This window comes from Prionailurus viverrinus, chromosome B4 (assembly GCF_022837055.1).
Source record: "Prionailurus viverrinus isolate Anna chromosome B4, UM_Priviv_1.0, whole genome shotgun sequence".
NCBI classification, from domain to species: Eukaryota; Metazoa; Chordata; class Mammalia; order Carnivora; family Felidae; genus Prionailurus; species Prionailurus viverrinus.
Genome location: NC_062567.1, coordinates 26,501,251 through 26,518,280, shown reverse-complemented (window position 1 = coordinate 26,518,280; position 17,030 = coordinate 26,501,251). Strand labels below are relative to the sequence as shown.

Sequence of the window (17,030 nt, the reverse complement as noted above, 5' to 3'; positions counted from 1 at the left end):
TACCCTCCTCAATGACCATCACCCACTTTCCCCACTCCCCTTCCCACCCCATTCCCTTCCATCCTCAGTTTGTTGTCTGTATTTAAAAGCCCCATATACTTTTCGCCTTTGATGATTTTGCTTTGTATCCTTTTGCTATAATATCATGATAATGACTATCTGCTGAGCCATGTAAGTCCCCCTAGTAAATCACTGTACCTAGGGATGGTCTTGTAGACCCCCAACACAGTTGGTATCAGGAGTGGTATTCACTAGAATGGCCTGCAGATGCACTAAAATACGAAGAAAGCATTGTTTGGGAAAAGAAATTATGAAAGGTTGGGATGGAATATGATTAATTTTAGGTGGCTATGAAGTCATCTATGGTATGAAGTAGCAGCTGAGAGGTAAAAGTTTACCTGTAGAATTTGAAAATAATACATCCAACTCCAGGAGAATTGGCTTGTTGGACCCCCTGGCTACTTTTCCGGTGAAATTAAGGAAAAAGATGCAGCCTGGGTGAAGTCTTTGGTGTTTGTTCTCTCCACCAAGTGGGAGGATAAAGGGCCTAAACATACCCAAAGGTGGGCTTTGGATATGCCAACGGCTGTAAAAACCAGTTTGTAGTCACTTTTTCCTTCAGATGGAAGAGAAAAAGTTTAAATCAGCTCCTAGTGCTGAAGCAAAGCTTTAAAAAGACCAAAGGGAAAAAAGTGGAGGTGGGGGATAGGGTTGGGTTGGGGAGGGGGTCTCTAGTCTTTTCTTCAACCCAACCCTGTTAGTGCTGTAGTATTATGCCCTTCCCCTTGCATTCCAGCTTAGATCTCTAATGTTAGCCCTGTAAGTGCTAAATGTATTGCTAGTATACATTTGAAATGAGTAAAAAGGACAATATTTTTAAATGTTTATGTATTTATTTTTGAGAGAGAGAGAGAGTGGGGGAGGGGCAGAGAGAGAGATGGAGGGGGACAGAGAATCCCAAGCAGACGTCGTGCTGTCAGGGCAGAGCCTGATGGGGGCGTGGGGGTGGGTGGGGACTCGGACTCATGACCTGAGATCATGTGAGATCATGACCTGAGCTGAAATCAAGAGTCAGATGCTTAGCTGAATGAGCCACCCAGATGCCCCCAAAAAGAATATTTTAATGGCTTTGTATTTTGTAACTACTGCATTGGTATATATGATAAAAATTGATGTGAAATGCTATATTTTTTAATTTCATAAATGCTAGAAGAATCATCCTGATGAGGGAAATCTGCAAAGAAAATGTACTAATGAAATTCTGTTGCCAAGGGTAGCTTGGAATTTAAATTCTTTAGATGTTGAAAATAGGTTAATATTCCATAATTCATGATTTTTGCCAATTGAAAGCTCTGGAAAAGGAAAGGCAACAGGGGCAAGAGAGGCAATCCCTAAATGAAAATACACTTTTGGAGATTTATTTTTTATTTTTATTTTTTTTTTAATTTTTTTTTTCAACATTTATTTATTTTTGGGACAGAGAGAGACAGAGCATGAACGGGGGAGGGGCAGAGAGAGAGGGAGACACAGAATCGGAAACAGGCTCCAGGCTCTGAGCCATCAGCCCAGACCCTGACGCGGGGCTCGAACTCACGGACCGCGAGATTGTGACCTGGCTGAAGTCGGATGCTTAACCGACTGCGCCACCCAGGCGCCCCAGACTTTTGGAGATTTAAATGGAAGCTTTGGGTTGCCAATAGGGTCTTGTAAAATCAGACATTTGACTCTTAAAGCATGATAATTTTCTGACCTGATGTGCATATTTTTGAGTGAGTCAGTTTGGGTTGTAAGACTGACAAGGAAGGTCAGTCTTGATTGCCATTTGGACTTGTAATAGGGCTCTCTGTCTCTATAGCATCTCAGCTTTGCTACTAATAAAAATAAAAATTAATTAAAGAAAAAAAGCTAATTTGAAGATCCTGATTGCCTGGACCTGAAACCTGATACTGTCTGCTATAGGCTGTTCCAGCCTCAGCATGGGGTGTTCTAAAGAATGAAAAGCAGGGGCGCCTGGGTGGTGCAGTCGGTTAAGCGTCCGACTTCAGCCAGGTCATGATCTCGCGGTCCGTGAGTTCGAGCCCCGCGTCAGGGTCTGGGCTGATGGCTCAGAGCCTGGAGCCTGTTTCCGATTCTGTGTCTCCCTCTCTCTCTGCCCCTCCCCCGTTCATGCTCTGTCTCTCTCTGTTCCGAAAATAAATAAACGTTGAAGAATGAAAAGCAGACATGGGCTTAATCAGACTCTGGGACACTTGTAGATTTAGGACACCTGTCTTTTGAGTTCCTAAACCCTCAAAACATCATGTATGTAGACTGGCCATCTGGATCACATACAAATATCCACAGAAAAGAGCTTGTTCTCTGATGAAACCATCTTAAATTCAGCTGCTTATCTATTCTGTGTACAGAGACTAACTGCCTCCCTCACTTTCCCTGCTGAAAGTTGCAAGTTGGGAGAGGTACATCTCAAAGGACTGTGGCCACTGCATGCTCTTAATAGATCAAACTGTCACCTCCCTCTATCAATGTTGATTATTGTGTTTGACTTGCTAGATTAGTTGCAGTTTGTAACAATGGACTGATACTCTGACTCCACTTCTCTCACCTGTCTCCTCACCTGTGGTATACACACCTTAGTAAGTTGGTTTGACTATTAAAACAGTTGTTAACACCGAGAGATTGATTATTTTTTCTAGGCTGCTCACTTGATAAGTGATCAGAACATCAGAGATGGGAGGTTATGGCAAATCCATTTTGAGATTTTTGAAAATTCAGAATTTGCCCTAATTTCCAAACATGTTGTATCTTTCTGGTTAGCATGCATAAAAATGCTTTTCTGAAAAAATGCTTTTGTACTTCTTGAATACAACTCTCCTTATCAAAAAATATGGATGAAAGTAGAACATGATTTGGGAAAAAATGTAAAGTTTTGATTACTAAATGAAAACACTGATTTTTGTAACACCTGACAAAAAACAAAACCCCAGCACCTTAGGAGGCACTAGAGAGGGGGAGGGTACTAATAACCTTTGTTTTTCAGAACTATTCCGGAAGTTTTCCCCTCTTTCTGAAGGAAAATGCCCTGTGCTACCTTTCCATGGTGCTGAGAGCACTCTGAATTCAAACTGACTGCTGAGACCTAAGATCACACTTGACAGTGCTGATTATGAGATAGCAGGGGGTGGCCCAAATTCTGCACTTCCCATGCAGAACAGCTTCAAGTGTCATCTACACCTTCTAGGTAGATTAACTGGTGTCATTCACAAGAAAGAGTGTTTGGAACTGACTGCTTTTGAGCAGTCCTTTTAAAACAGAAGGACTCAACTAAATCAATCCTAAGGTGGGAGGCCACCTGGGGGCCCTGTTCACCTCTACTGCCTAAACTAATGTAAGTGCATTTGGGGTGCTCTAACAATTATCAAGTCTTTGTTTCCAGAGGTACCATGTGTCTGGGATTTTATATTTCTTGTATGTGTGCCCTGACTGTCATGATAAAGTCTCAGTCCTAGAAAGTCTTTCTTTCTGTCAGCTTCAACTTACTGGCCAGAGTTGGACAGTTCCTGAATTAGTGCTATAGGTAAGGTGAAGAAAAGATCAATATAGAAAATGCCACTTGGCATTCTAAGATGGGATTTGTTTTACTAACAGAGGCCAGGACTCCTAAAGGTTATAACTGAGACTAATAATACAGGTTAGTCTCACCCTAGAGGATGGGAACTCACTGATAACAATTTTACTGTAAAAATGTGTTGGCCACAGGGGTGTACTGCACAAAAAAAAGAGTGAGCCCAGGAGGATTAAGACTACTTAGAGTTACCTGATTTCAAGGTTGAGTCTTGGCCAGCGTTTAGGAACTTGGATTTGGTGAAGGTTCCTACAATTCCAAGAACTGATAAGAGTGGCTCACTGTGTCAGACCTGTTTGTACAAATATTGTGATTCATGAGAATACCTGCTTTCCCTCTGATAGCCTGGAATTTTAGTAACTGGCAGGTGGAGGGTGCTACATGATTAGCCTCAATAAAAACCCTGGGCACCGAGTCTCTAATGAGCTTGACATTTCATATGTATTGCCATAATTCATTGCTAAAAGAATTAGGAGCATCCTGTGTGACACTGCTGGAAGAGGCCTCTTGGAAGTTTGCACCTGGTTTATTCCAGATTTTCTCTCATGAAACTTTTTCCTTTACTGATTTTGCTTTGCAACCTTTTGCTATAACAAATTATAGCCATGATAATGACTCTAGATTGAGTCCTATGAGTTCTGCCCCTGATGGGAATGGTCTTAGGAACCCCTGACACACAGGGCTACTATTTTTGTACTGTATATTAAAAATAATTTTGCTGCTTCTCTTAGATTATATAACTGACATGGAAGTTCTGAAATACTAAACACAGAATAGATACACAGCCATGCTGTTTGGATAACTACCCTATTGGTCAAGTACCTGAACTTGGGATGAACTGTGCAAACCTACCATTCAATAATATTCCATATAAAAAAAGTAAGCATAAATTACTCTCAAAACAAAATCTGATGCATGCAGGGATGCTATGGAATGCGAATATGTCTGGTTAAAAAAACATTGGGCGCCATAGTTGACTATTGAAGCTTCAACAATGAAAAAAACAACTGTACCCCCTACTCAAGTCTTTGTCATTACACCAGCTACTGAATACATTGCCACCACTACAGATACATGTTGTAGCAAAACATGCAACATACCTTTACTATTCCTTCTTGGGAATATTTGAATTCCTGACATACATTTTTAATAGGTGGAATAAAAATAGCACAATGCTAACTGGTAGCAATTTCAAGACATTCTATTACATAGAGGACAGTGGCCCAACACTAAAGAAGTACTGCTTGTTTTCTAGGCATATCTGATTAAAGATAATTCTAAATGAAAAAACAATCCAGGTCCTGTCATTCAAATGAATTTTGGGGAGGGGATAATTATTTGGACAGTACCAAGAAGACAAATTTATTGGCCCTGCAGCCCCCAGCCACAAAGGACTTTCTTCTTTAGGTACTGATCACATCACATTCTACACGTAGTAACTCTTCAAAGTATCTGTATCACAGTAACTAATTTTAAATGGAAGCTCCCACATTAAGAAGTTATGGAAGAGTTTCAGGCATCACAAAAACATGTTTTAACTTTATATCTGCCATATTCTTCAGACTCATGGGATTACAGATACATGACATGTAAGCTAACTTTTACTGACTGGAGCTTTTGGCAACAATACTTCAAATTATTTGCCAGCTCCTGGGTCTCTGAACTCAATTACTTCTTCCCACTGCTAAATATCACATGCCTTTGGCCTATTACTGGGCCTTAATGTGGCACATTTTCTCACTTTTCAACCAAACATTCCTATTCCATGATGGATCTTCTCTAAAATCTCATAAGGTGGTACAAGTCTGGGAAAATTCTATTAAAGAGGCAACTGACTTAGCACATTCAATCAAGGGCCAATCCTAGTCCTTAAGACCTTGGCAAAATTAACAAAATATGTCCACACACTCACTAGACACGGAGATACTCCCCTGCTGTTTTAACCAAATCACTGACTTAGACCTCTGCTTACAAGATTTGCCACCAGACAAGAAAATGATTCACTGATCCAACAGCCTCTCTCAAAGATCCTAAAATCTAATGAAGTGCTGCATTTGTCCACCACAATAATGGTAAGTTGTTAAAATCCCATGGAATTATACATTCTTCAAAACTAGGTGAATTTCAGGCATCGTTCATAGCCACAGAGTACACTCTTAGATTGAATTATACTTTCATTGCTAATGGCCTAGTTGCATGGGTCAGGTCATTAGGCCACCCAGGACAAAACTATTAAATACACATACTTTCCCTACATTTTCCCTGAGACGTTCCTTACACAAGGAAATAGGTAGAACAACTTAAGTAACAAACCCAATCCTTATTTTTTATGTGTACATTGCCCACGAGAAGGAACTAAATCTAAAGGAAAATATCTGAAATGAAAAAGCCAATCAAGAATGTATGACCATCATGTGTACTATGGACTTGGGGCCATCTTCAAATCTATACTGCCATGAAGGAATAAGATGTTTAATAGGGAATTTATCTAGAAGACAGAGAAGCCACTGTTGCCCATCAACCCCATTCTATTTGCCATCTAAGTCACTTTCTTTAAAAACAACCTCTGTAGCACTTGTCAATCCAGCTTCCCCTTGTTGTTTACAAGTTATAGGCTGCTATATATACCCTGTAAGGGCCTCTCTGCAATGGTTGAACTCCACTGAACTTTTGAAATAAAGAGTGAAAGAAAATATTGTTTCAAGATAAATAATATATTCCCCTTCTTTTTTTCATTCCCTGCTATGATCTCAGTGGAATGGACAAAGCACACTGCTCATTTAAAAGATGGACATTGTGTTTGCATCATATTCTTCTGCGAGCATCCTCTTTTAACCCTGCAGGTGACTTCTGAGGGAAAATAGTAACTTTGGGGTCCCTGCTGAATTTATCATTGCATAACAATGACAACCTCATCTCTAGGAAGGAATAACAGATCTCAGTTTGTCAGGTGTGAACATACCTGACCTTGGGAAATCGTTGGAGAGGGGATATCAAGGGAGATAATGAATACATTTCTCTCTTACTGCAGATATTATATAGATATTCCAAAAGGGCCATTTTTGACCATTCAGGAAGTAAAGCTTATAATGACTCTGTGTGTTTGTGTGTGTGTGTATATGTGTGTACACATGTGTGCATGTATGTGTTTATGCATCCATGTTGGTTTTGCACCCAAACCTAACCCACCGTGGACCTTACTGGCATCTTTCTCCCAAGCAATACTGTGGAAATCGTTATAAGAACCCGGTGTCAGCCAGATCTAATGAAAATACGTATTAGTAAGACCCCAAGACCAAGAAGCGGACAGAGGAAAGACAAATCTTTGTTAGGGGATGGCCCTGGTGGCTCTCTCCATTCTCCCTTTTGGTTGTTTGGCAGAACTGGCTCACCAGGACTGTTGAATGGAAAAACAACTCTCATTGATAGAAGTTATGTTAATATACAAGTGCTTACTCCTCCAGGAGTTACCTTTTTCTAACAAGACCATTGCCTTAAGCAGCCCTAAGCACTGTAACATGATTGACTAGATGTTCTCTATCCCCTCCCAACTCCTCTATAGTTTTGTAGTGTTATGTGAGGAGGAAATCCCTCTCAGGAGCACTTCCTATGGAGAATTCAATGTGCTTTTCCACGGAATAATGATAGTTTAGGAGATATTGTACCCCTCACTATTTCTTCATTTGTAATATTTCCTCTATAAAATCTACCTTACACCTACAATTGGGGCCACTAGTAATATGTTTCTTGCACAACCATTAACTGAGGAAATTATAAAGTCTCCTTTAGAGTTTTTAAAAAGGTAAGTCTCTATTTTTAGTTTATTCTGGTAAAAATTGGAAAGGGGCAAAATATTTATTTCTTAATTAGATAATCTCTTTTCTTGATACATAATACCTTCCTTGATCACCCAATCTAAATTATCCTCCCCTGTGACTCTATCAGAAAGGGAGTTTTATTATCTTCATTTGTTATTCTTTAAAGTTATCTTGTTCATGTATTTCCACTTGTTTATTGCCTCTCTTTCCCACTATAATGTAAACATCACAAGAGAAGAGAGCTTATTTGTGTTATTTATCAGTAAAATCCAATGTTCAAAGGAGTACCTGACATATGAAGGTGACAAAAATATTTGTTGAATGATTAAGTTTAGTGAATAAATAAATGAGTAAATTTAATAGCTACTCATCTAATCTATGAAGGAAAAAAATGGACACATATTAATACCCAGCTTCCCCTTGTGTTTTTGTGTTTAATAATAAATTTAATTAGTATTGGGGAAGAAAGTTGTAAAAAAACATTTAGAAAAAAGTTGGATGTGTAACTCTTAAAAATAAAACACCAAGAAATAGGTAACATTTTCATATCCAAAAAGTGTAAATTTCAATGCCATAAAACATTTAAGAAAAGCTAACACCACATATGATATGAAACATAATTACTAACATCTATTGTGTTGATTAAATATTTGCCATTAACTCATTCCCTAAACCAAAATAAACTGCTCAATGCTGTAAAGCGCAAAAAAAAAAAAATGTACTTTATTGTAATCAATACCATATGTCTGTTCAGGTGGGATCTCCTTGCTTCGCTCCCATCCACTCTCTGAAGGTTTGGGAGACTTTTCCAAAGAATTTCAGAAATTCTATTAGGATCTAAGAAGTAACCCAAAATGAAGTTTGATGAATAATATTATGTCATGGGCTTAACAGTTCGAATTTTTATTATATTTAGCAATATTCAACCTACAGCTGTTAAGGGAAATACTACAAAACCTATCAAGCTAAAGCAACCTATTTCATGTCCTATCTCCCATTTTCTACTCAGTTTAAACTTAAAACAAATTACTGGTCTTTCCCTGGCACACTGTATAGATTCTAAACACCCTTGTCTTTGCTTCAACTGTTCAGTCCACGCATAACACCTTTTCTTCATATTTCCCTGTTAAAATCTAACCCAGCTATCTTTCTTAAATTAAATGCTGTTACTCTCAATACAGCCAGAAACAACTTTTCCTTCTTTTTGGGGCATCTCTTGGTAACTTTTTATTGAAGGCATCTTCTGCATTATAATGTACTTATTTATGTACATGTCTTGTCTGTCTTACTAGAATATTAATGCATTGAGGGCAAAGATGATACAGTTGTCATCTTTGTATTATATATATACATAATACCTAGCTCAGTGCTTTGCACAGCATGGACACTCAGTCCACATTTCCCTGTTTGCACTAAATTTAATGGAAATAATCTTCCTCCTGAAGTTAGGGAATACTGTATGAATTAACATTAATAGGGGAAAAAGCCATTTAAGAGGAATTTTTTGATATTCATTCTATGACCTTTTTCTGTTCTTAATGTCCTATATTCCCTATCATCCTCAGTCCACTATTCCCCATACAACCCTTCTTTCATTCTTCCACTTCATATTACTCTTAATTGTGACTTATTGGCCAATAAGTCTGGGCTGGCCAGAGTAGTAACTCAAAGTAACACTATCATAACCCTTCTTCAAGATTTTTCCAAAAGCTCATACACAGTATCTGAGACTGCCTTTACTATGCCTTCATAGAAAGTAGAAATTCTATTTAAAATAATTTCATTTAAGCCAATATTTCTACATTCTGAGATTCACCAAATGTATAGTCTATCAAATTCAGCAACAGCAACTAAACATTCAATATTAAAAAAAAAACTTATATGAAAAGTTATCACTTCATGTTCTTCAGGGTGACAAATTATTAGCTTTCCAACATTTTCAAATCCTATACTTCACCATGTGTCCACAGAAAAACTACAGTAGTACGCCATACTCTACCATAATCTTAACATGAATATAAGAGTATCATGCTTCATTTGTTTCTATTCCTACGGTTCATAAGCTGGTTAAGTTCCAATTAAAGTTGAAGACAATTATTAATAATTTTTCTTATACCTTATCACAGAGTCATAATACTGACCATATATAATCATAATGTGAAGTAATAAATGACAAGAACTCTACCCATAAATTTATAAAGCAACAAGTAAATGTCTAATCTTCTCCTGAGATATCAAAAAAATACTTTTAAAATTTAGTCACTTCAGACATTAAACTGGACCTTTTCAAAACTTATGGCCATTAATCATTAAATTTATTACCTAATTCTTGCTAATTCATCTGGGCCTGTAATCTAGAAACATTAAAAATAGTAATGAAGCAGAGAAATGCACACTATTAGGTAATACTTTCCTCTTTTCTGTATGGCAGCCAAGGTCAAAATTAATAATTCAAGTCAAAGACTGAAAAGAAATATTGACATAGTTTAATCTCATTGAATAGCTACCTAACTTATTGACAGAATTTGCTGTTTCACTAATCTATGTGGTTCAGGATTTCTGTTTCTTGACTGGTTTGTGAATAGGTCTGTGAATCATAACATTAATCAAACAGACTCACGCACTAGTGAAAACTGTAAGATTAATTGGATACATCAACCAACTCAATTATTTATGTGCATGCAAAAATGAATGATTAAGCAAAAATGAAATGCAAAACAAATTTTTAAGTGAGTTGTTTCATGTACAGAGGTCATGATTCTGAATAAGGTAAGTAATCCCACTCATAAGTGTTTTTCCCAAGATAAAAAAAAAATGTTTTTACACAAAAAATCATTTTTTTAAAAATGGTCATGTTCAGTTTCTATACGAAAATTTAATTGTTGTTGGGGCAGGGGGCACGAGGGAAAAAGGCTTTACATCAGATCTGGTCCTTAGTGTACATTTTTCACTTAAAAATTTGTATTTTCACAGTATCCAAAATTGTCAATCTTTGACAACATCTAAAGTTTAGACATTAGTTTCAAAGAGTACCATATTGTAAGCAAAGACATAAATCAATGAGTTTTATGATACTGAATTTAGAATGGTTATTTTGCCATTTAGGCACATAAACTGACAAAGATTAAGGAATATTTTTAAATGTTTTACCTTTTGTCAGCTGGGCTTCCATTTGTGAAAATTGAGATCTGTAATAAAGAATACTAAATTTAAATACACTAAATATTCACATCAAATGTTTACATTAAATTATTCAGAAAAATATCAATCAAAGCAGGTTTTAAAATATGACAATTTGTAAGATTAAGGTGTCAAAAAAGCTAAGAAATTACCATAGTTGGCATTGGAAGAAACATTTTAGAAGATGAACTACTACCAAAATTATATTTCTAAATGAAAGCAAAGAGGGCTTTATATTTATAGTAAATAAAAACTATTTAAACATATCCATTACATAATTAAATATATCCATCACATAATTGTTCAATCTTTTTAATATTCTTTTGAAATATTTATACTTCAAATGCCAATAGTATACTAACATGGTGATACTAACACATAGTATACTAATATGATAGTGCTTTTTTATAATTTAAAAAATTTGTAGGGGTACCAGGATGGTTCAGTTGGTTAAGCAACCAACTCTCAGTTTTGGCTCAAGTCATGATCTCACAGTTCATTCCTGAGATGGAGCCCTGCACTGGGCTCTGTGATGACAGCCTGCTCTCTCTTCCTCTCTTTCTCTGTCCTACTCACCCCCCCACACCAAAATAAACGAATAAACTTTCAAAAAGTAAATAACTTGTAAAAGTATATTGAGAATCCATGCTCAAATGTGGATGGAACTGGAGAGTGTTATGCTAAGTGAAATAAGCCATACAGAGAAAGACAGATACTATATGTTTTCACTCTTATGTGGATCCTGAAAAACTTAGCAGAAACCCATGGGGGAGGGGAAGGAGAAAAAAAAAAAAGAGGTTAGAGTGTGAGAGAGTCAAAGCATAAGAGACTCTTAAAAACTGAGAACAATCTGAGGGTTGATGGGGGGTGGGAGGGAGGGAAGGGTGGGTGATGGGTATTGAGGAGGGCACCTTTTGGGATGAGCACTGGGTGTTGTATGGAAACCAATTTGACAATATATTTCATATATTGAAAAAAAATGAAGTCTAAGACAAAAAAAAGAATAAAAAAAGAGAATCCATGCTCAAAATATGCTTAGCGAGATGTTTGATCAAAAACGTAGGAATCTAGGACCTCAAGAGTGTGATTTTGTTAATAGATTACCTCTTGGGAAGAGAACATGTTTTCCTGTAGCATAATGGGGATACTAGATTTTATCCCAGGCCTGAATTTTACCTAACTCAGTTTCTTTCATACAGAGATTAGCTAGCTTCATCCTTACCCACCTGTGGCAAAGACTTCTGGTGTTCAACAAACTAATTTTCTTTTCTTAAGGCACATTACTAGTCTACATTTCTAAGTCATTCCTGCAATTAAATGTGGTAAACTAATTATGAGAGAAAATGATGTGTACCCCCTTCTGGCCTGGTCGGTGAAAATGACTCATGTCTGGTCTTTTATCTTCTTTTCTAGTAGCTGGATGTCTATGCCCAATATGGCCCAGCAAGCCAATGTAAGCTGTCAAAACCTCCATATACCAGGATACCTGAATCAACCTATAGAGCAGGACTCCCTAACACAAACACACCTGAACTTCCCAGAAGTATTTACATGAGGAAATAAGTTTCTATTGTACGTGAGTCATTGCCTATATGTGACAAGAGTTGGCCTATATACTAAGTAATATACCACCGTTGGTTTTCATATGGCCTATGTAGATAACTAGACAGAAATAAATGATAATAAAGGCTAACATTCACATAGTCCTTCATGATATACAAAAGCATTTCATAAACATTATCCCATTTTATGCTAACATTCTTATACAGTATTATCATCCTCCATAGAAAAATATGTTTTGGGACGCCTGGGTGGCTCAGTCAGTTAAGCATCCGACTTCAGCTCAGGTCACGATCTTGCGGTCCGTGAGTTCGAGCCCCGCATCGGGCTCTGGACTGATGGCTCAGAGCCTGGAGCCTGCTTTGGATTCTGTGTCTCCCTCTCTCTCTGCCCCTCCCCCGTTCATGCTGTCTCTCTCTGTCTCAAAAATAAACAAAAAAAAAAATTTTTTTTAAAAGAAAAATGTTTATATCCTGATACATAGAAATGATAATAGGTCTTACCCTAACCTCTGCTTTAAAAAAGACTACTACTACAATAAGCAGCTTTAAAAATAGGTATGAAAACAAAAAGTAACTACTTCTGACATATGTCATTAAGATGTAAATATGACAGGCCTTTTATGTATGTAATCTAATGTTCAGTAGTAGGAGGTCTAAATATTTTTCTTTCACTCCTTTTAGATTTTAAGTTTCTGTCACTAGTGGCACAGAGTGATAAGCTGGGAGATTCTGGCACACATACACATAAACTCTCATTTTGAAAACAACAAGGAAGAACACTAAAGAATATGAAATACTATTAAAGAAATGAGAGACCTGACAATAGCTATACTGCCACAACAAGGACAAGCAAAATTGTCCTCTCTACAACTTTGCTTTCTTTTCTTGAACTCTTCCCATTATTTACCAATAAAGTTGCTTCTGTGTAAACTGTTTTACTCTTCTAAGGCATGAATCTATTCTGAATGTATTATATTGATAAATCAATTGATCTACTATGAATCCACTACACAGCAGAAACAAAAATAAATTCTTCTTCAAGAGTTTTTTCTCCATAGATAATAGCTGTACTTGCAGTGAGCAAAGCATAACACATCTACTTAACAAATCATTATGTTGTATACATGAAACTAATACATTGTGTGTCAACTGTACTTCAGTAAAAAGATAAATGTGAAGAGAGGTTTTTCCCCATAGTTTTGCATTTATATTTAATTTTATTAACTTATAGCAAATTCTCTTTAGTCTATGAACTCCTATTTTTTTCTGGCTCTCAAATCACAGGTGTTTATTAAATGATCATTCAAAACTAATACATATCTAATTTATAAATTTGTATTCGAGATAATGAATTGTAATAACCAAATGTAAAAGGCAAAAAGTTCAGGCCAAAACAAACAAACAAAAAAAACAGGGCACAGGTTTTTTTTAAAAAAAAAAAAAACATATACAAATGGAGTAAACAAAAATATAAAAGACAAACTTCTTACAGCACATATTACCATTTTTCTTTCTTGTACTGTTTCGTCTATTTTGGTAAATTCCTTACCTGTGAATGTTCTTGGATTTTTGCATTTGTCTTTTGTCTACCTGAAGCTGTAACTAATGCTTCCCTTGTCTCTTTTTCCAATGGTATATGTTTTGAATCTTCAACTTTTATTTTGCTAATACCCATTTCCATTGTTGTCTTGGTCTTCTCTTCACTATTAAGTAATTCTTTCTCTTGATTTAGGAAACAGTCAAGTTGATGCTTAGCGCTTTCAGCTTCCTGTTTGTAAAAAAGTAACCATTTATCAAGCATTTATTTGTGACATTTTTCTGACAATATTACAATTTTCAATAATCTCACTATATTCACATCCACATTATTTTTCAACTTTATTTGTACTAAGTTGGAGGAAGCTAAATTAAACCATGGTTATAATCCATAGTTTAATCCATAATTAAAATTAAAAACTGTGAAAACATCTTCCACTTTGAGGACTATTATTTTTTTTAAATACCTATTATTTTTTAAAGCTCTAATTATTATAGAGGCATAATAAAGAATAAAAGGTATATATTATAAAATGTGATAGACTGTAACCAGGATAATTAATATCTATAATATCAAATAAAAGAAAATGTGGAAAATAATTTTTTCTAGAATATAATTTTTCTTTAAAAATGCCACTTTTGACCAGGGAAGATGGCGGCGTAGGAGGACACTGGGCTCACCGTGTGTCCTGCTGATCACTTAGATTCCACCTACACCTGCCTAAATAACCCAGAAAACCACGAGAAGACTAGCAGAACAGAGTCTCCGGAGCCAAGCGCAGACGAGAGGCCCACGGAAGAGGGTAGGAAGGGCGGAGAGGCGGTGCGTGCTGCATGGACTGGCGGGAGGGAGCCAGGGCAGAGGGGCAGCCTGCCGGCCAAGCAGAGCCCTAGAGTCTGGCTTGCAAAAGTGGAGGGGCCTGACGGAGTGTGTTCCCACAGCAAGCGCGACTTAGCATCTGGGAGGTCGTAAGTTAACAGCTCCGCTCCAAAAGCGGGAAGGCTGGAGGACAAAGGGAGGGAGAGTTGCTGAGTCCCAGGACGACAGAGCTCAGTTTGGAGGGGAACAAAGGCTCTCACCAGCGCCATCTCCCTCGCCCATCCCCCAGCCAAAATCCCAAAGGGAACCAGTTCCTGCCAGGGAACTTGCTTGCTCCCCGCAAATACCCAACGCTGTGCTTCTGCGGAGCCACCCCTCTGGCAGTGGGTCTGACTCCCTCTGGCTGCCACAGGACCCCTCCTGAAGTGGATCACCTAAGGAGAAGCAAGCTAAGCCTGCCCCCTCCTGCCCCCTGCCCCTCCTGCCCCCATGCACCTTGCCTACCCACCCCAGCTAATACGCCAGATCCCCAGAGCTACAAGCCTGGCAGTGTGCAAGTAGCCCAGACAGGCCACGCCACCCCACAGTGAATCCCGCCCCTAGGAGAGGGGAAGAGAAGGCACACACCAGTCTGACTGTGGCCCCAGCAGTGGGCTGGGGGCAGACATCAGGTCTGACTGCCACTGCACCCACCAACTCCGGTTATACACCACGGCACAGGGGAAGTGCCCTGCAGATCCGCACCACTCCAGGGACTATCCAAAATGACCAAATGGAAGAATTCCCCTCAGAAGAATCTCCAGGAAATAACAACAGCTAATGAGCTGATCAAAAAGGATTTAAATAATATAACAGAAAGTGAATTTAGAATAATAGTCATAAAATTAATCGCTGGGCTTGAAAACAGTATAGAGGACAGCAGAGAATCTCTTGCTACAGAGATGAAGGGACTAAGGAACAGCCAGGAGGAGCTAAAAAACGCTTTAAACGAAAAGCAAAACAAAATGGAAACGACGATGGCTCGGATTGAAGAGGCAGAGGAGAGAATACATGAACTAGAAGATAAAGTTATGGAAAAAGAGGAAGCTGAGAAAAAGAGAGATAAAAAAATCCAGGAGTATGAGGGGAAAATTAAAGAACTAAGTGATACACTAAAAAGAAATAATATATGCATAATTGGTATCCCAGAGGAGGAAGAGAGAGGGAAAGGTGCTGAAGGGGTACTTGAAGAAATCATAGCTGAGAACTTCCCTGAACTGGGGAAGGAAAAAGGCATTGAAATCCAAGAGGCACAGAGAACTCCCTTCAGACGTAACTTGAATCGATATTCTGCACGACATATCATAGTGACACTGGCAAAATACAAGGATAAAAAGAAAATTTTGAAAGTAGCAAGGGGTAAACGTGCCCTAACATATAAAGGGAGACCTATAAGACTCATGACTGATCTCTCTTTTGAAACTTGGCAGGCCAGAAAGAATTGGCACGATATCTTCAGTGTGCTAAACAGAAAAAATATGCAGCCGAGAATCCTTTATCCAGCAAGTCTGTCATTTAGAACAGAAGGAGAGATAAAGGTCTTCCCAAACAAACAAAAACTGAAGGAATTTGTCACCACTAAACCAGCCCTACAAGAGATCGTAAGGGGGATCCTGTGAGACAAAGTACCAGAGACATCACTATAAGCATAAATCATACAGACATCACAATGACTCTAAACCCATATCTTTCTATAATAACACTGAATGTAAATGGATTAAATGCGCCAACCAAAAGACATAGGGTATCAGAATGGATAAAAAAACAAAACCCATCTATTTGCTGTCTACAAGGGACACATTTTAGACCGGAGGACACCTTTAGATTGAGAGTGAGGGGATGGAGAACTATTTATCATGCTACTGGAAGCCAAAAGAAAGCTGGAGTAGCCATACTTATATCAGACAAACTAGACTTTAAATTAAAGGCTGTAACAGATGAAGAAGGACATTATATCATAATTACAGGGTCTATCCATCAGGAAGAGCTAACAATTATAAATTTCTATGCGCCGATTACCGTGGCCCCCAAATATATAAAACAATTACTCATAAACATAAGCAACCTTATTGATAAGAATGTGGTAATTGCAGGGGACTTTAACACCCCACTTACAGAAATGGATAGATCATCTAGACACACGGTCAATAAAGAAACAAGGGCCCTGAATGACACATTGGATCAGATGGACTTGACAGATATATTTAGAACTCTGCACCCCAAAGCAACAGAATATACTTTCTTCTCGAGTGCACATGGAACATTCTCCAAGATAGATCATATACTGGGTCACAAAACAGCCCTTCATAAGTATACAAGAACTGAAATTATACCATGCTTACTTTCAGACCACAATGCTATGAAGCTTGAAATCAACCACCGGAAAAACTCTGGAAAACCTCCAAAAGCATGGAGGTTAAAGAACACCCTACTAAAGAATGAGTGGGTCAACC

General features: G+C 37.9%; 2 protein-coding genes across 6 annotated transcripts in view; both read right to left on the bottom strand.

Moving 5' to 3' along the window:
- LOC125170263 (coiled-coil domain-containing protein 7-like) overlaps positions 1-8,248 on the bottom strand; it is a 305,241-nt gene extending 296,993 nt beyond the window's left edge. The window contains exon 1 of one of the 2 annotated variants that reach the window (XM_047866717.1): positions 8,180-8,248. The gene's annotated coding sequence lies outside the window, so the exon portion shown is untranslated. Of the gene's footprint in view, positions 1-3,814; positions 3,898-8,179 lie in introns of those variants that run through there. The other variant, XM_047866716.1, reaches the window with a different exon arrangement.
- LOC125170265 (coiled-coil domain-containing protein 7-like) overlaps positions 8,137-17,030 on the bottom strand; it is a 149,172-nt gene continuing 140,278 nt past the window's right edge. For 3 of the 4 annotated variants that reach the window (XM_047866732.1, XM_047866731.1, XM_047866734.1), the window contains 3 exons: positions 13,732-13,950; positions 10,591-10,628; positions 8,137-8,277 (listed from right to left, as the gene is read on the bottom strand). In XM_047866732.1, coding sequence (XP_047722688.1) covers positions 8,271-8,277; positions 10,591-10,628; positions 13,732-13,950 — 264 coding nt within the window. In that variant the 3' untranslated portion in view covers positions 8,137-8,270. Of the gene's footprint in view, positions 8,278-9,837; positions 9,904-10,590; positions 10,629-13,731; positions 13,951-17,030 lie in introns of those variants that run through there. The other variant, XM_047866733.1, reaches the window with a different exon arrangement.